Genomic DNA, 19,881 nt, shown 5'->3' on the forward strand with positions numbered 1-19,881 from the left:
TAATACAATACCTAACCTTTATTTTTTTCTGTAAAGTCTTATAATGTAAGAAGTAAGCCAGTGGACTTAATTTTGATGGATTTTAAGTAGGATACTTTATCTGAGGGGCTTTTTCTTTGGCAACATCTACCCTTCCCACTGTACTCCTAAATCTGTTCTTATTGCTGACTTTTCTCAGCCTGGGAGGTGATGAGTAGATCTGAGTTGATCTTCGGGGTTTTTCAATTGTTTCTCATAGTCCAGTGACTCAATTGTAAAGAGCCTTATGTCTGTGCTTTATGAACACAGATATATAAGTTTTTAAAGTCCAAGTTGCTCCTTTGACTTAAGTGACAATACAGTCTCTCTGACTATAATCACTTTTGGGAACTTAAAAATATAAGCTATCAATATAAAATTTTACTGAACTGGGGAGGAGGGTAGTCAAAGATAGGAGGATTGCACAGATAGGGAGCTGATGTTGGAAAACCTCTCAAATGTGAGGCTGAAACAGAGGGTGGGTCTCTTCAGTGAGTTATGCCTTCACGGGTCTGTTGACTTTCCTTGTGAAAGCAGACTTTGAATCATAATTGACCAAGCAAGGGAAAGGTGGATCTTCTTTGATTGTCCTGAGAATACAGGGGCATTGAGGGGCCTTATTTATTTTCATTTTAGATGTAGGGGGTATACATGCGTATTTGTTACATGGACATGTTGTGTAGTGGTAGGGATTGGTCTCAGGTCGCCCATTCCCCAGACAGGGGGCATTATGTCCTGTATTTAGTTTCTGAAACCTAACCCACATTCCCCTTCATCCGTTATTGGTGTCCCCCAGTGTCTGTTATTTCCATCTTTGTGACTGTTTGGCTCCCACATATGAGTGAGAACATGTGGTGTTTGTTTTTCTGTTTCTGAGTCTGTTTACTTAGGGTGATGATCTCCAGCTCCATTCATATTACTGCAAAAGTCATAACCTCATTCTTTTTTATGGCTACATGGTATTCCATGGTGTATATACACCACATTTTCATTATCCATTGATCGGTTGATGGGTCCTTAGGTTGATTCCACCTATTTGCAACTGTGAATTGTGCTGTGATGAACTTGCAGGTACAGTCATCTTTTTTATATAACGACCTCTGTTCCTTAGGGTAGATACCTAGTAGTGGGATTGCTGAATCAAATGGTAAATTTACTTTTGGTTCTTTGAGTCATCTCCACACCGCTTTCCATAGAGGCTGCATTAATTTGCACTCCCACCAGCAGTGTGTAAGCACTCCCTTTTCTCCACATCCATGCCAGCATCTATTGTTTTTTGATTTTTAGTAATGGTCATTCTGACTGGTGTAAGGTGGTATCTCACTGTGGTTTTTTAGTTTGCACTGGCCCTGATAATGAGTGATGTTGAGTACTTTTTCATGTGTTTGTTGGCCATGTATATCATGTTTTTAAGGATGTCTATTTATAATGTGTTGCTCCATTTTTAATGGAGTAATTTGCTTTATTCTTTTTTTTTAAAGCAGGATTTATTGAGAGGACAGAAAAGCTCCCACAATGGGAGGGCACCCAAGGGGGTTGCCCTGCTTTGGTCTTGATGATTTATTTGAGTTCTTTGTAGGTTCTGGATTTTTAATCTTTTGCCAGATGTATAGTTTGCAAATATCTTTTCCCATTCTGTAGGTTGTCAGTTTGCTGTGTTCATTGTTTATTTTGTTGTGCAAAAGCTTTTTAGTTTTATTAAGTCCCAGTTGTTTATTTTTGTTTTAGTTGCATTTTCTTTCACTGTTTTAGCCATAAACTCTTTGCTTAGGCCAATATCCAGAAGATTTTTCTTTGGGTCTATTCTATAATTTTTATGGTTCCAGGTCTGACATTTAAGTCTTTAAATCCATCTTCAGTTAATTTTTGTATATGGGGAGACACAGGGATTGAGTTTCATTTTTCTGCATGTAGCTATCCAGTTTTCCTACCACCATTTGTTGAACATGGTGCTCTTTCTCCCCAGTGTGTGTTTTTGTCTAATTTGTCAAAGATTGGTTGTAGGTATTTGGGTTTATTTCTGGATTCTTTATTCTGTACCATTGGACCATGTGTCTGCTCTTGTACCAGTACCATGCTATTTTGGTTACTACAGCCTTGTAATATCATTTGAAATCAGGTAATGTGATGTATCCAGCTTTGCTGTTTTTTTTATTGCTTAGGATTGTTTTGGTTATTCTGGCTCTCTTTTTGGTTCCTGCTCGCTTTTCATTTCCATTTGTGTGGGATATTTTTGCCATTCTACCAGTCTATATCCTTTACTTTGAGTCTATGGGAGTCTTTGTGAGTTAAGTGAGTCTCTTGAAGGCTGCAGCTATTTGGTGTGCGTGTGTGTGTGTGTGTGTGTGTGTGTGTGTGTGTGTGTGTGTGTGTGTGTTATCCATTCTACGAGTCTATATCTTTTTAGTGGGGCATTGAGACCATTTGCATTGAGTTAATAATGATATAATGTGTAAGGTACTATTCTATTTATCCTACTGGTTATCTGTTTTGTTTTATTTTCTCTATTGTGTTGATGTTCTATAAAGCCTTTGAATTTTATGATTTTCAGAATTTTTCAAATGGAGGATTGTGACCTATTGTTTCAGTATTTAGGAGTCCTTTGAGTATTTCCTGTAGACCCAGTCTAGTAGTGACAAATACCCCCAGTGTTTGCTTGTCTCTGAAGAACTTCATTTCTCCTTCATTTATAAAACTTAGTTTTGCAAGATACAAAATCCTTGGCTGACAGTTACTCTGTTTGAAGAGACTAAAGATGGGGCTCCACTCCTTTCTGGCTTGTAGGGTTTCTTCTGAGAAACCTGCTGTTAGTCTGATAGGTTTACCTTAGTAAGTTATTTGATGCTTTTGTCTTTTTTCTCTTAAATTTTTTGCTTTGCATTAAATTTGCATAGCCAGATGACTTTATTCTTTGGGGATGACCTTTTTGCATTTAATCTTCTGGTGTTCTTTGGGCTTCTCATACATGGATGTTTAGATCACTGGCAAAGTCAGGGAAGGTTTCCTCCATTATTCCCTCAAATAGGTTTTCCAACCCTGTTGCTCTCTCTTCTTCCTCAGGAATGCCTGTGATTCTTAGGTTTGGACATTTTACATAATCCCACATTTCTTAGAGACTTGTACTATTTTCTTGATTCTTTTTCTTTATTGTTGCCTCATTGGGTTAATTCAAAAGCCTTGTCACTAAGTTCTGAGATGCTTTCCTCTGCTTGTTCTAGTCTACTGTTAAAACTTTTCACTGCATTTTGTACTTCCTTCATTTCCAGAATTTCAGTGTTTTTTTTTTAAGGTGTCTATATCTTTGGGCGATTTTTCATCTATGTCCTGAATAGGTTTTTAAAAAAATTTCTTTATTTTGGTTTTCAATTTTCTCCTGAAGTTCATTGACTAATTTTATCATCAACCTTTTACATTCTATGTCTGGAATTTCAACTGGGGAGTTACTCAGTTGCCAGATGTAGCAGCTATGTGCTGTGTGCCTGCACTGACTCATGGCATCCTGAGTGTCTGGAGTGGCTTGGAAAGTGTTGTTAACTGGTGTTTGGGATCAGGCCTTCCCCAAAGCTGAGGTATTGTATCTTGGTTAGGGTTTATTGCTGAAGAGTTTGTGTGGTCTTTTGGTGGTGTTGGAGAACTCTGTTTTTTTCATACTGTCAGAATTGTTTTTCTGGTTGCTTCTCATTTGAGTAGACAATTTCTTCTTACTTGAGGCTGGCAGGGCCTGACGTAGGCACTATGGTTTTTCCTTGGTTATATATAGCCTTTGTGTGGTGAGTTTCTCAGCTGCCAGATGTGGCAGCTCTGTGCTGTGTGTCTACACTGGTTCATGGCATCCTGAGTGTCTGGAATGGCTTGGAAAGTGTTGTTAACTGGCATTTGGGGTCAGGCCTTCCCCAAAGCTCAGGTATTGTATCCAAGGTGGTTGGCTGTACTGTTGACCTCTGCCCAGGAGGTGGCACTTGTGGAAGAAAGCCAGCTGCGATGGTGGCTGTAGGGTGTCTCCTTGGCCAGTGTTGCTCCAGGGAAGTGTCTGCCAGCTTAGGCTGAGGACAGGACTCTTGGGATTTTGCAAGTTTTCTGTCTGTTTTGAACCTTCTGGGGTATTGCAGGGGAAAGAAGATGAAGCACTCCGCAAGTGTGTACTGTTAGCTGCCTCAGTGGGGATTAGGTGGGAGTCCCAGGCCACTGGGGTAATGCTGTTGGGCAGATCAGGCCCAGAAGTGTTCACAAGAGGAGTGAGAGGTTGCTGTGGCAACACATCCCACCCAGCCCTCCTTGGTCTCAGGCAATCTACAGTCTAAATATCAAGGTGCAGTCAACTTCAGGGTCTCAGGTGTTCTCAGGCAACCCACACAGCAAGAAATTGTCTGCAGCTGCAGAGTTTACCCATGGGGCCTGTTCCCTCCCAAGGTGGCTGGAAAGCAGCAGTTCCACCCTGCAAGGGCTGAGTTCCTGGGAAATGGCAGCTGGTGCTTCTCAAGACTTTTTTCCTGCACCACTTTATGACAGAGCAAAGCTGTGGGGAAGGCAGTTTCCCATGAGGACCTGGAGTCCCACAAGGCCCAGGGAGCCCTGGACGTTCACAGCAGAAGCACAGAACTCCTGAATTCCTATCACTCACCTTTCTCACTGTGTCCAGAGGCTATAGTAGACTGTGCTGGTGCAGGCAAGAGTCTGGCCACTTCCAGCACAAGGTGGTGGATTTTTTTCTTCTTCTTTGAGTGGGTGTTATCACTCCTTTGGAGACTTGTGGGGCATACTGCTGCATCTGTTTTTCTCTGGGAGAAAAACACTGTGGGAGAAATTCACTCTAGCTTCCTCATGTTGGCCATCTTAATCCAGACCCTGGAGGTACCTTATTATCACATGCAATCTGGTCTCATGACTTCTCAGTTGTATACCTGCTGGGCCTCAGGTTTGTTTGCTTCAGAAATAAATGGAACACATTACAGCATATAAATACAAGGAAGCAAGTTTTTAGAACAGATTTCACACTTTCCTGTGTGCTTCAAGACAGTTGTTTTAAATGTGTGTTCGTTCAAATTCATATCAAGGCCATATTCAATTGTTTACCTGATGTATCTGTGAGTAGATTTAGATATTCTGTTGTTTTCACCAGAAGGTGATGTATCTAGACAATTTTGAACAGGCAGCAAACCAGTAGGCCTCCAACAGCTTTCCTTAACAGAAACCAAATCTCTTCGGCTTGCCTTCACCTTGATTCTAGAGAAAAAGACAGAAACTCAAGGAAAACTATGTTGTGTTAGGAGAAAAATACTAGTATTGATCAATACGATCTACTAGTCACACAATATAAGGCCTCAGGGATCATGATGTTTCAGAATTCTGGATGAGCAAAACAGGTGTGTGTGATTTTTTCTGAGGTAGAAGAACCTGAACTTGGTAAAACTGACATGGGAAATAATTTAATAGAGACACTAAACAGACATTATCACCAGCTCACTGATGGCAGAGGAAAAATAAATCTTTTCCTAAATTCTCTTGTGTTTTTAAAATTTTAATTACCTGTTTGGTATTAAAAAAAAGACATAATCTTTGGTGACAAAGCCTGGATGATGCCTTTCAAAGTGAGAACTCTGAAAGGCTTTTATTTACTTTTGTTAATTTCAAAAATTTGGTTATAAATACAGTTTATGTACACAAGTAATTTAAATTTCATTTGCTTCTTTGTTAAACCACTTATTTTTTGGTAACTAATTTAATAACTAGCATGTTCTTGAGATTTTACCAAACCACTTCTGTACTTCCTTTATTCATTTTTAGATAGTTCTTCAAAAAAAAAAATAGAACACTATCATAGTTTACATAAAATTTTTATATTGTCACCTTAGTGTGTAGAATACTTAGCATATATGCTTACTTCTTCATATGCGTATTTGAGTACCCATCTATCTATATCTCTTTCTGGTAAGAGATAGTCCCTTTGGTGGGCAAAGGCTTATAGATAAAGTTACTTTTATTTATTTATTTATTTGTTTATTTGAGTTGAAATCTCACTCTGTCACCCAGGTCGGAGTGTAGTGGCATGATCACACTGCCCCCTTGATCTCCTGGGCTCAGGCCATCCTTCCTCCTCAGCCTCCTGAGTAGCTGGGATTAAAGGCAGCCCCACCAAATGCCTATCTGACAACAAATTTATTTTGATTCATTTTACTTTTTCATATTAGTTTGAAAAAGCACTATGTTTTTCTGATACATTGGTGGAACTAAAGTAGTATTTCCATAGAAATATGTTTAAGTTAGCTATTTCAAATGAAAGTATTTCTAAAGCCATATCTCAAAGTAGGCTTTCACTCTTTTAATCTTGAATGAAAAGCAAATGCCAATTGTTTATTCTAGTATTTGGCTACTTGTCTTCTACTTAGTACTCATATTACTTTTTAAATTCCACATAGTACTTTAAATTGCACTATTTACTTGTGAGTATTTTTTTTCCCATTAGTTTCAAACTTTGGGAAAGTGTACTTCCTAGCCTTATTTTAATCTTTTGGGAATATAGGCAGCTACTTTAATTGGTAAATTTATTAACAATCTTATTAAATTGACCACAGTCATTTCAATAATGTTCAGTCTTTTTACTTTCTATTTTTCACATAAGGGATATAATAATTGTCCTCTTATTGTATACATTGATGCGAACTGTGTTTGCTTTATTAATAAGTGTTTCATAAACAACACAAAGGTGTGATTTTTAAAAAAAATTTAATCCCATAGTTCTTATAGAGATGAGATTGGAAATGTAGGTTGTGATGGATTTTACAAACTCTGTTGAGTATCTTGGACCTTATTTATTTATTTACTATTTTAAAGTTGTAGGGTACAATTCAGGGTTAAGTATACAAATAGTCATTGTGTAGGTAAAGTTTTGGGTCTTACTTTGGTCCCCACTTCACCTGATTTGAGATCAGGTAGCCTTATCGACGAAGTATGCCTCCATCCCCTCCTCTGGCAGTTTCCCACTACGGCCAATCCCTTTCTTATAGTATTAGGATAATTGCTCAGGCTCCCCCTATAAGTGAGAACATGTGGTGCTCACTTCTTCGTTTTGGCGATAGATCACTCGGTATTATAGACTCTAAGTCCATCCAAGTTGCTGCAAAGTTCATAATTTTGTCTTTCTTTGTGGCTGCATCATATTCCATCATGTAGATGTACCACATTTTTTCAATCAGTTGTTTTTTTGATGAGTAGCACTGTTGGTTCCATGTTTTTGCTGTTGTGAACAATGCTGCAATAAATATGCATGTGCAGATAACTTTTTCACAGAGTGATTTGAGTTCCTCCAGGAATATTCCCAGAAGGGGGATTTTGGGGGTGTATGGAAGGTCAATTTTTAGATCTTTTAGGAATCACCAAACTGTTTTCCACAGAAGTTGTACTAGTTTACACTCCCACCAACAGTATAGACGTGTTTTCTTTTTGGACCTTTCAAAATAGGTAAGGGAGATCTCTTGGGTGACTATAAGCAGAAAAGGGGTGATGGTAGAGAAAAGAAAGGGCCAGCTGGAACCTTCCTGAGTTCATTTGGAATGAGAAGTAAAACCTTATCTGGGGAAGTGGTTACATAATTGAAAAAAAAAAAAGAGTGGAAGATAAAGGTTATTGTGCAGGAAGAATTGATTAGACTTGATGCTACTTTTGGTTTTGACAGCCCGTGCTCTCATTCCCAGGTGACATGAAAGCATGCATCCTTAGCATTCTTAGTTCCTCTTTCTTATTCTTTTTCAGCTGCCTTACTGTATATCTTTATGATAATTTGTGAAATTTGCAAGTATCATTTATTTTGTGTCAACTTTGAACTTGAGTTTTCACACTGCTCATTTTCCAAATAAACATTATCATGCTTCTGAAAATTTGGCTGGAAATGAACCCAACAAGGGGATGGAAAGAAAGAGACATTTTGAACAACCGTCATAATCCGGTCATTGTCTTAGCTGCATTGCTGGTGTTGTCCTCACAATCATTCTGTGAGCTGTTTTTATGTCTATTTTGCAGTGAAAAGATTGAGGCGTGTAGACTTAGAAGACACAGTGAAGGTCATGCAGCTAATAGTTCTGGGAGCTCTGATTCAAACATGTTTTTCTGATGTAAAGCTATCACCCTTCCTACTGTTTACATCCCTTCCCTTACCTGTCTTCAGGTGAGGACCTCTAGACTGTCACCTGTAGGAGCTTAGGAACGATAGTGATAGTGTGTGGAATTGATGAATATGCCAATTGTTCACATTTTCTTTTTCATTATCACTTTTATTTTCCTAGTATAACCTTAGTGTGAGGCCTTTTATTATAACTGTGTATGAAAAGGAATTTATAGCAGCTGTTAAATGTCACTTGTTTATACTGATTTCTACACTTTCTGAAGTCTAAAATTCTCCTCTAGTGAATAAATGAATTAACTGCTAAGGAAGCCTTCGTATGTAACCAAAAAACAGATAAAAACAAAGATGATAGCAACAGATTTTGTTTGAGTTGTTACAGCTCAAAGAATTAAGAATTCTGAACTTTTGTTTTACTTAAGGAGGAAATTCTTCCTTTTCTAGAATGTCCCCAGACCTGACTCTCTGTGATCAGAGCATGACAGTTGAGTCTGTTGGAGTCCTACCCCCCATAACCATTCAATCAATGGTGATTAACTGGCTGGAACATAAAGCAGAGGCCAGTGGTCTTTGCTTTTTCTTTGCCTTCATGAAGTTTTGTTACCACAGACTTTATTTTTAACCTCATAGTTCTCAGAGAGTGAGAATTTTCAAGTCTATATTTCTGGCACAAACACTAGATTTTCCAATCCACCTTTTATTTCCGTTTATCAGTTTGGAAACAGATATAGCACTTAATTATTCATTCTCCATATTAATTAAGTGCCTGCTGTGTGACAGGTATTGTTCCTATAATTGGAGAATGTGTCAATGAACAGTACAAACAATATTGCAGAAAATATATCAATATCAGTGCAAAAGACCCTGGAGTGTAACATATATAATTACTTGTTATGTTAGAAAGTAGTACATTTTATGAAAAAAATACAGAGCATGATGAGAGGGAGAGCTGAGGTGTCAGGTGGTGGGCTACAGTTTTAAAGAGGGTGGTCGAAGTAGACCTCACTGAGAAGGTTTCATTGAAGAAAGACTCAAAGAAGGGGATGGAGTGAGTTATCTGGAAGAACAGACATGACAGAGCAAGACCTGTGCAGAGGACCTGAGGCAAGAGAGTTCTTTGTGTGTTTCAGGTAGTGAGTCTCAAAGTATGGTGCCTGGAATAATAGCATCACATCACCTGGAATTTAGTTAGATGTAAAAATTTCTGGACTCTGTGTCAGGCCTCCTGAACAAACCTTTTAGGTGATCCTAACACTCTCAAGTTTGGAAACTACTGATTTAGGAAATAGCAGATATGGCTGGAGCAAAATGATGGAGGAGAGAATGGCAGGATTGAGGCCCCAGTAGAAATCAAGGAGGGGCAACTTGATGAAGCCTGTAGGCCTTGGTAAATATCTTAGCTTTCACTCTGAGTGGAACCATTGGTCTCTGGAGAGCTGAGAGGGAGGAGGTGTGATTTAGTAGCATCATTCTGTCTGCTGGACTGAGAATAGACTATATGGGATAAGAATGGAGGCAGGGAGATCTGTTTGGATGTTATATGCAGTCACAAAAAAAGGACAAAATTATGGACTTGGCAGCAACTTGGATGAATTTAGAGTCTTTCATATTCAGTGATGCATCACAGAAAGAACTGAGTATCACACGCTCTCACTCATAAGTGAACCCTGTACATTTATCATAATGCCTCAAGAAAGGGATTGGCAGTAGCAGGACACTGCCAGGGGAAGCAGGGGGCACATAATATCAGTAAGCATACCTGATTCCAAACCAGGTGAAGTGGGGACCAATGGGAAGCCTAAACTTTCCTTGTACGATGACTATTTATGCACCTAATTCTGAGTTGTACCCCGCATCTTTTTTTTAAAAAGCTGATGATGGTAGACGGGACCAGGGTGGTTATAGTGGGGGTGGTGAGAAATAATTAGATTTGGAATCTATTTTTTAAGTAGAGGTGATAAGATTTGCTGATAAACTTGTTGTGGGACTTGGGGGGAAAAATGATCAAGGATTTTGGCCAGATCACCGAGAAGAATGGGGTTGCCGTTTGCAGGGCTAGGAAAGGCTGAGGTTGGGCAGATTTGGGAGGACCAGAAGTTCAACTTTGCTGATGCTAGTAGGAGTCATCTCAGACACCAAGTGGAGACATTGAAAGGATGCATCTCTGGAGGTGATGAGGAGCTGAGCTATAAACTTGGGAGTGATGAGCATATCGACAGTGTTCAAAATAAGATGTAATTTGTGGAGTAATCATAGGAGTAAGTTTCTTTCATCCATCAACTATGCACTAAGAATGAATATTTGTATTAATCAGAAAAGGAAAAAAATTGCATAATGGTTAACAATGACAGTTTTGGTCTGGCCTGGGTTTTCTTTTCCCGTGATGTGTGTGTGTGTACTGGCTCATAAAAAAGGTCAGTCATGTAATCAATGAGTAGTTCATTCTGTGTTGCATGATTTCATCTGAGTCACCACTGCATAACTATAGATTTCTCAATAGGGAGTAGAATCTATGAAACCTACTGAGCCATATCCAGAACACACAATTGAAGATTTACCCCCTTCTGAAGCTGTTTTAGAATTTTGAGCTTGGCATCATATGTCTGAGTAGCTGCACTGAATCATGATTGGAACTGCCAAAAATGTTTTCCTGTGATTTTGCTGTTTGTCACCTGCATTTAACTAGTTTTTCCATATTGTGCTTATAAGGAATTAAATATTATTAATGCAGTCAAACTTATACATTGTCAGCTGACATTATATTTAGAAAGCATTTCAAGTAAATTTTCTAATATATATCTTTCTTTTAAAAAAGTTGAATACTGTCTACTCAATACCCTTTCCATTTTTGATTCTTAAGCCTCACAGTTAGTGTCTCTTATATAACAAGTTGACCTTCACGTACAATTTGACTCAGTGCCAGAAACATATTTTCTCTGTTGTCGCTCAGCCTCTGGCCTTCCTGCTTCCTGTGGCTTTCTTAGTGTCACGCGAATTTCTTCCTTTCCAGACCTTTGCTACCTGCTCCATTGTTTCTTTCCTTCTCTTCTTCTGTCTCTCTCCAAGCTGCCCAGAGGAAGAAAAAGTCAATAAGGACAATGGTTTTCCAAATCATCGCTCTCCCAGCTGTCCATAAAAGTCCTTCAGAGAAGATATATAACATCCCTTCTCTTGGAGAGAATAGCACCTTTTCAGGCCAAGGAGATTTTTTTCAATTTAAATGTGCCTACAGTAACTGCTCAGGTTGCTTGTCTAAGTTTTCAGGAAATGGCTTTTCACAGAATTGGATACTATTTCGACCAGTAAGTTTGAAATAACCACAGTCAAACAACCACAGAACCCTTTTAAACAAGAAACTAGACAGAAGCAAATATGCTTAATCAGAGACATGTGTCTTTGTCTTCAAATATATTTCACCTTCAAAAGAAGATTATGTTTATAATGTTAACTATCATCACAAAAATTACTTGAAACTGATTTGACTGTAGAAAATAAATAGCTGATAAAAAGGATGGTGGTAATATTTTTGACAAGTTTCATGTTGTTTGGCTCCTATGATTCTTTCCTCTGTTAATTCTTCTCCTCCTATTTTGATGTCCATATTTCCTGGAGTCAGATATGATAAACACAGTAGAGGATCTTAAGAGTAGCCATGTAGATTAACTTTTTAAGGATTATCCAAACATTAGCTGTTAATGGAGGAAGAAAATATTTATGCAAATTAACAGGAATTGGAGAAAGAAAGAACTCATTTGATGGAAGATGTAACTGCAAACAAAAGAAAGATGAAGGAACTAGAAGATAATTTGCTCTGCCGTCTGACAAGTACTCAGGGGTCCCTGGTGGAAGATGAGAGTCTCATTGTTGTGCTGAACAACACAAAAAGGACAGCTGAGGAGGTGACACAGAAGTTGGAAATTTCTGCTGAGACAGAAATTCAAATTAACTCAGCCCGGGAAGAATATAGACCTGGTGAGTTTGGTAATGAAAGACAAATGTCACAAGAAAATGAGGTGAAAAAAAATGAGAATTAAAGAAATGGATTGAAGTGAGGAAGTTATATAAATGACTATGCAAAGTGGAGTGGCCATTCATGTTTTGCATTATTTATTTTGGGAAATATTCAGTGAAATGGAGATGAAAAATTCTATGATGGTATACATTTTCTGGGTGCTTATAATTCATGTTAGTTGGCAAATCCTTTACGGTTCTCATGAACTAATTTTTAAGTTAGAAAGTAAAAAGGGAGAATTTTAAAAAAATGTCTGACTATAAATAAATGGAATTTGAGGAATTAGTGTAGCATTTGAGGACTGCTCACTGGTTGTTTATCATTTAGCAACAATATGCCAGTATTTGTTTACAGTCTTTGCTTTAGGAGGGTAGTTTTCATGTCTCGTGGGAGATCTTTATCCTCAGCTACCAACTTTCAAATTGTTGTAGAAGAGAAACTTCCTAATAATTCAATTGGCTATCTTTTAGTAACTTATCACTTCTCTTGAAAAAAAAAATCAAAACACCTATTGGCACAGAGGGAGGAGCATCGTCTTGATGGCGATGGCTTGTTTTACAACCTTGGGGCTAACGTTAGTCATGGCTTCTTTCTGAAAGTTAAGAATTGACTTAGGTCCCAAATGCCTACATCCTACATCACTTGCTGGGTGTTAAACATTCAGTTTTGAATTTCCTTTGGTTGTCTTTTCTATCCGTGATAAAACATAGTGACATATATTTATAAGGAATCTGAAGGCTCTAAAATGGGAAGTAACAATTGAGAAGCACAGAGAGCAGGCTAATAAAACAAATTTTACAAGTAAGAATTAATTCTGTTAATAAATGATCACTGCTCTGGATTCCATCGCTGATAGCAGATAAGACATAAAAATAGAAGTTGCTGTTTTTCTTTAGACTTCAAGCTGATCTCTTTGCTCCAGTCATTTATTTTCCACATGCGACCTTGCTCTTTGTCTTCCAGTTGCTACGCGGGGCAGCATCCTCTACTTTCTCATTACCGAGATGCGCTTGGTTAATGAGATGTATCAGACTTCACTCCGCCAATTTCTGGGCTTATTTGACCTTTCCTTAGCCAGGTATGTCTGTACTCAGGAAGCCACGCTGAATTCTTTATCTGTGGACTCAAATGATGACATTACATTTATAACTTCCTTTTCCTTTGTTAGTCAGAGTCTTTTTCTTTTTTGAATCTAAGATCGACATAATTACCAATGTGTTAACATGTCATTCTGACTTGTCATTTTATGCCCAGAGAAAACTCTACCACCTATTTATCCATTTATTTGATTCATCTGGTTTCATGGGTTTCTGTTAAACAGGAAAATTCCCAAGACATTGTTGTGAGTGATAATGTCCTGCAGGTAAAATTGATTCAGACAACATTGAGGATTCTGTTATGTTATCTCATGTTGAGAGAATTCTTGTTATTCTAGATTTAAGAGGCTTACTCTTGATGTGTAAAAATAAGAAATTGTCCTCCAAAGTTGCTTATTTTCCATTAAAGACGTTGCTTTTGCAGACAATTGAAAAGGGCAGTGGGATAAGCCTGACTTAAATGTTCTCTTCCCTAGGTCTGTCAAGAGCCCAATTACAAGCAAGAGGATTGCGAATATCATTGAGCACATGACCTATGAGGTTTATAAGTATGCTGCCCGAGGCTTGTATGAGGAACACAAATTCCTGTTCACCTTGCTGCTTACCCTAAAGATCGACATTCAGAGGAACCAAGTCAAGCATGAAGAGTTTCTCACTCTTATTAAAGGTCAATATAACAGTAGAAAGTATCATACACAGGTGCAAGTGTAGGAATTATTGTGAAGGTCCTTTGTAGTTTTTTTTCTTTTTTGGTTATAACAATTTCCCTGCATTTCATTTATGATTCTATTTATGTAAGATATTTTATTTGTTCATTTATTGAATGAATAATAAATATTTTTTGAGGACCTACTGTGTACTGGAGCATGGAATAGGCATTTGAGACAAGTCAGTGAATACAAACCCTTGTAAAACATATATATATATATAAAGATAATAAAATAACAAGTGAATTATGTAGAATGGGGGAAGCTAGTAAGCCCTATGGAAAACATGGAATAGGGTGAGGGTTGTGGGGAGTTGTATGGTGTGTAGGGTGAAGGAGGCTTAAATCTTTAAATGGAGTATTTAATGGGGTATCTAATAGGGTAGTCTTCCTACGAGATAGGCAGGTGGACAAAGACCTGAAGGAGCAGAGATTGCTGGTCATGGGGAACATTTAGGGAAAGTGTGTTGAAGGTAGAGGAGATGGCCTCAGGGCCTCTTGTGGAAGTGAGGCTGGTGTGATGCAGATAAAGCAAATGAGGAGTGGAGTGGGGAAGGTCACTGTGCAGCTCATTCCATGGATGATTTATTCTGTGTTGATTGAAGCATTGCTCACAGCCAGGTCCCTGGGGCCACTGGAACAAGATAGCCCAGTGGAAGGCTGAGAAGCATAACTTTGTGATCACATTCTTGAATGTCGAGAAAAATATTTAAATCACTTTGCATCTTCGTTCATGCTACTATGACAAATTATCATAGACAGGATGGCTTATAAACAACAGAAATTTAGTTTTCAGTTACAGTGGCTGGAAGTTATAAATCAGGATGCGGCAAGATTAGATTCTGGTGAGGGTCCTCTTCTGGGTGGTAGACCGTTGTCTTCTCACTGCATCCTCACATAGTGGGAAGCAGAGCAGAAGAACCATCTCTCTTGTAACTGTTCTAAGGGGGAGCTAATTTGTGAGGGCTCCACATTCATGATCTCATCTGATCTTAATCTTGCCCCAATAGCTTTACTTTCCAATACAGTCACAATTGGGGCATAGGATTTTAACACATGAGTTTGGGGGAATATAACATTCAGTCCATAATGGTATGAAGATGATGCTGGAGTCTAATGGCTTATCATATACATCTCTTTTCTGTTTTTGTTTTTCCTTTTTTAAATTTATATTTTATTTTAAAGATGTGTGGTACAATTCAGGATTAGGTATACAAGTGGTCATCGTACAAGTAAAGCTTGTTCTAACCTTTGGTCCCCACTTCACTTGGTTTGAAGTCAGGTACTCATATTGATGTTGTGTCCCCCTCTCTCCCTCCCCTAGCAGTGTCCTGCTACTGCCAATCCCTTTCTTATAGTATTATAGTGAATGTTCAGGGTCCACTTATGAGTGAGAACACGTGGTATGTGGCTCTCAGGTCTTTGTTTCTATGATAGATCACTGAGTATGATAGACTGTAAATACATCCAAGTTGCTGCAAAGTCCTTATATTTGTCCTTCTTTATGACTGCGTAATATGCCATTGTGTATATGTATCACATTTTTAAATTCAGTTCAGTTTCAATGGGAAACACGGTTGGTTCCATGTTTTTGCTATTGTGAATAGTGCTGCAATAAACACACGTGTGCAAGAATCTTTTTGTAGAATGATTTGGATTCCTCTGAGTGTATTTCCAGTAATGGGATTGCTGGGTCATATGGAAGGTCAATTTCTAGTTCTTTCAGAAATCACCACACTGTTTTCCAAAAAGGTTGCACTACTTTGCATTCCCACCAGCAGTATAGAAGCGTTCCTTATTCTCTGCATCCTTGCCAGCATCTGTTGTTTGTTTTATTAATGCCCATTCTTACTACAGTTAGGTGGTATCTCAGTGTAGTTTTGATTTGCATTCCTTCGATGATTACTGAGGCTGAACACTTTTTCATGTGTCTGTTGGCTGCCTGTATGTCTTCTTTTGAGAAGTGTCTACTATTCATGTCTTTTGCCCACTTATTATTTTTTTGTCTTTATTTTTGCCTACTTTTTAATGGGTCTGTTTGTTTTTTTCCTTTTGGCATATTTGAGTTCCTTGCACATCCTGGATGTTAAGCCTTTGTCAGATATACAGTTGGCAAATATTTTTTCCCATTCTGTGGGCTGTCTCCCCCACTCTCTTGATGGTTTCTTTTGCTTTGCAGAAGTTTTTCAGTTTGATGAGGTCGCACTTGTCTATCTTATCTCTTATGGCATGGACATCTTGGGTATTGTATATATTTCTAGCCAATCTTGTAAAGGTAAGACATAGTTTTATCTAGCAGGGGATTTTGATGACTTTACTTGGAGATTAGATTTGCAGAGGAACTAGAAGACAACCCCTATGGGGGCAGTAGGGAAGGTGTGTGGATTTGCATATGCTGTGTCCCAGGAGGTACAGGTCCACAGTCATGTTACACAGATGCAGATTCATATTTATATAACATATGCATATATATCTTATAGTAGTAACAGACTCGTTTAGATATGAACTTAGAAATATTTAATTTATGAATTGTCTCTCTATCTAATTATTTGTCTTACCCCATGAAAACTTACTTCTTGGTTCAATGAATTTTGAACCTTAATTTCAAGCTTTCCTACATCAGAATATGAGGCAGATGAGTACCTGAAAGATACCACCTTTGATAGATATATAGGTGTGGGAGCTGTCTTCTCTAATGAACTCTTAGTATGTTACTGATATCTGATCTCAGTGAGTTTGGTCCTCTGCTACTGGGGCTTTTCAAATGGATAGTTGTTTCTGACATTCCTGATTCAGACAAGAAATGCATTTTCCTTTGGAAATAACATTGTACATAGTGTCCAGGTCTGGTTGTAATACTATAAAGTATGCCACAGTCTGCCGGAGACCAGCTCCAGCCGGATTCAGGGTTCCCCAAAGGTGGAGATGGCATCGGCGATTGGGGGGAAGAAGAAAGAGAAAGAGAGAGAGAGAGAGAGAAAGAAAGAGATTGGACTCCGGTCTAGTAAAGAAGCGATGTGTGTTATTGGGAATTACAACGGGTCTTTTATACACAAAGTCAGATGTGGGAGGGGCGTCCCCCACCCACCAGAAACCTTAATCCATGAAAACTTAATCAATGATTGCCTTTAAACCCTTTTCATATGATAATCTTAAAATCCCATAACAAAGGATAACCTAATCTGTGACTGACATATTCTATAAACCTTTTTCGTCCTAAGCTGATTGATTTATGCCAAGTTAAACAATTTTATAGAAGCTTAAGTATTTACTTTACAAATGAAAGTGGCCCATCCCAGAATGTTTGGAATGTGTCCTAGTCCAAAGTTCACAGTGGGCTACCTGCAAGTAACCCAGCCGCATTCTTTCAACAAAATGGCTGTCTTCTAAAACTATATTCTACAATTTACACCTTCAATAAATCCTAAGATCATGACCCAGAAGCCTGTGACCAATACTAAGGCTCTTAGATGTAACACGAGTTTGAATTATAAGTTGTGTGAAAGCCAAAACTGCAGTTTGCGGAAGAATGGGAGCAATGAGCTTCTAAAGTTAGCTTGTGTTCATCCCAGTCTCAGAGTTTTTATGTTTTGAGCTCACAGGAGCTTAATCTGGTTAGTGCTGAGTAGAAAGGGGGAAGAAATGGGGTCAAATAGCTCCTGAATGCATCCTAGTGGTCTTGGGGTCAACGGCCCTTCCTGATCCCTAATGCTCAGTGGGCCTCCATAACTGGCTCCCAACAACAGTCTGGCATCATGACAACAAACATGTAACTTAGGGTGAGGAAGAAGATACTTAAAATACCTGTTGGCTTTGTCACTTTCTTGTTGAGTGGTTTTGAGCAGGTTAATTACCCTGTTCAGTTCCAGTTTCCTAATCTATAAAGCAAGTGCAATGAAATCTACATGATAGAAGTTTTGAGAACCCACACAATTTGTATAAATCCGGGTACAAAGAATATGCTCAACAAAAGATAGGTGTTGTTATATTATCTTCAGTATTTTAGTTTATTGTGATTCTTTTGATTCTTGCTTGGATTGGGCAGATTTTTGTGGATCTTTGGTATTCAACAGCTATTTGTAAAATTGCTTTATGAAACAGAGTTTCAGAGGAGACTTTGGAACATGATTATGCTGTAAATGTGCCCTTTAATAGTTAGGTTAGTGAGAGCTACTTGATGATTTAAACACTCTTAGCCGGGCTTTGTGGCTCAGTCTGTAATCCCGCGCCTTGGGAGGTTGAGGTGAGTGGATTGCCTGAGCCTGCGGGTTCGAGACCCACCTGGGCAACTTGGTCAGCCCTCATCTCTACAATAAATAAAAAAATTAGCCGGGTGTGGTAGCACGCACCTATAGTTCCAGCTAATTGGAAGGTGAAGGCGGAGGATCGCTGGAGCCCAGATGGTTGAGGCTGCGGTGGCCGGGGGTGGCCACTGCACTCCAGTCTGGGCAACAGAGTGAGACTCCAACTAAAATAAATAAATAAATAAATTAATTAATTAACACTCTTTGTAAGAAATCATTTTAAAATATGCAAAAGACAGTCACATTCTTATACACCAACAAGCGGGCAGGAACCAAATAAAAAGCACAATCCCATTCACAATAGCTATAAAAAAAATGAAATATCTTGGTATCTTCCTAACCAGAGAAATTAAGGAACTTTACAATGAAAACTATGAAACACTGCTCAAAGAAATCCAAGAAGACACAAACAAATGGAAAAATATTCCATGCTCATGGATAGAAAGAATCAACATTGTTAAGATGTCCATTCTACCAAAGGCAATCTACAGATTCAATGCACTGCCCATTAAATTACCAATATCATCCTCAGACTTGGAAGTGACAACACAGAATTTCATATGGAAACATAAATGACCACGAGTAGCCAAAACACTCCTTATCAAAAGAAACAAAGCAAGAGGTATCACATTTCCAGACTTCAAACTTTACTATTTGGCTACAGTAATCAAAACAGCCTGGTATTTGTAGAAGAACATGCATACAGACTAATGGACCAGGATAGAGATTTCGGAAGCAAAACCTCAATTTCTCAACCAAATTATCTTTGACAAAGCCTCCAACAACTACGGGGAGAGGAGAACCTATTCAGTGAATGGTGCTGGGAAAACTGACTGACCACATGCAGACAATTGAAACAGTAACCCAACCTACCACCATATGCAAAAATCAACTCCAAATGGATCAAAGACCTAAATGTAAAACCTCAAACCATAAGAACCTTAGAAGATGCAGGAGACACCCTTATGAAAATTGGAACTGGCAACCAACTTCTGATTAAAACCCCAAGTGCCCATGCCATAAGGGTTAAGGTAGACAAGTGGGACCTCAGCAAACTGAAAAGCTTCTGCAGAGCAAAAGAAACCATCAATAGAGTGGGGAGACAGCCCACAGAATGGGAAAAAATATTTGCCAACCGTATATCTGACAAAGGCCTAACATCCAGGTTTTACAAGGAACTCAAATTTGCCAAAAGGAAAAAAACAAACAGTCCCCTTAAAAAGTGGGCAAAAGACATGAATAGACACTTCTCAAAAGAAGATATACGGGTAGGCAATAGACACATGAAAAAATGTTCTGTCTCACTAATCATCAGAGAAATGCAAATCAACAGCACACTGAGATACCACTTAACTACAGTAAGAATGGCCATTAATAAAACAAACAACAACAGATGCTGGTGAGGATGCAGAGAAAAAGGAATGCTTCACTGCTGGTGAATGCCCACATGCTGGTGGGCATGCAAACTAGTGTAACCTCTTTGGAAAACAGTGTGATGATTTCTGAAAGAAATAGACATTGACCTTCCATATGACCCAGCAATTCCCCTTCTGGGAATATACCTGGAGGAACTCAAATGCTACAAAAAAGATACCTGCACATGCATGTTTATTTTAGCACTATTCACT

At 38.6% G+C, this 19,881-nt stretch overlaps 1 protein-coding gene across 1 annotated transcript in view; it reads left to right on the forward strand.

Annotated features, from left to right (window-relative positions):
* The window catches only part of DNAH5 (dynein axonemal heavy chain 5), a gene marked incomplete at its 5' end in the record, with an annotated part of 277,065 nt that overhangs the window by 199,960 nt on the left and 57,224 nt on the right, over positions 1 to 19,881 (forward strand). Inside the window, 3 exons of the mRNA XM_008059081.1 lie at positions 11,863 to 12,106; positions 13,110 to 13,224; positions 13,720 to 13,910. Coding sequence (XP_008057272.2) covers positions 11,863 to 12,106; positions 13,110 to 13,224; positions 13,720 to 13,910 — 550 coding nt within the window. The remainder of the gene's footprint in view (positions 1 to 11,862; positions 12,107 to 13,109; positions 13,225 to 13,719; positions 13,911 to 19,881) is intronic.

Source organism: Carlito syrichta, unplaced genomic scaffold (assembly GCF_000164805.1).
Source record: "Carlito syrichta isolate Samal-C Ts95f unplaced genomic scaffold, Tarsius_syrichta-2.0.1 Scaffold303700, whole genome shotgun sequence".
Taxonomy (NCBI): Eukaryota; Metazoa; Chordata; class Mammalia; order Primates; family Tarsiidae; genus Carlito; species Carlito syrichta.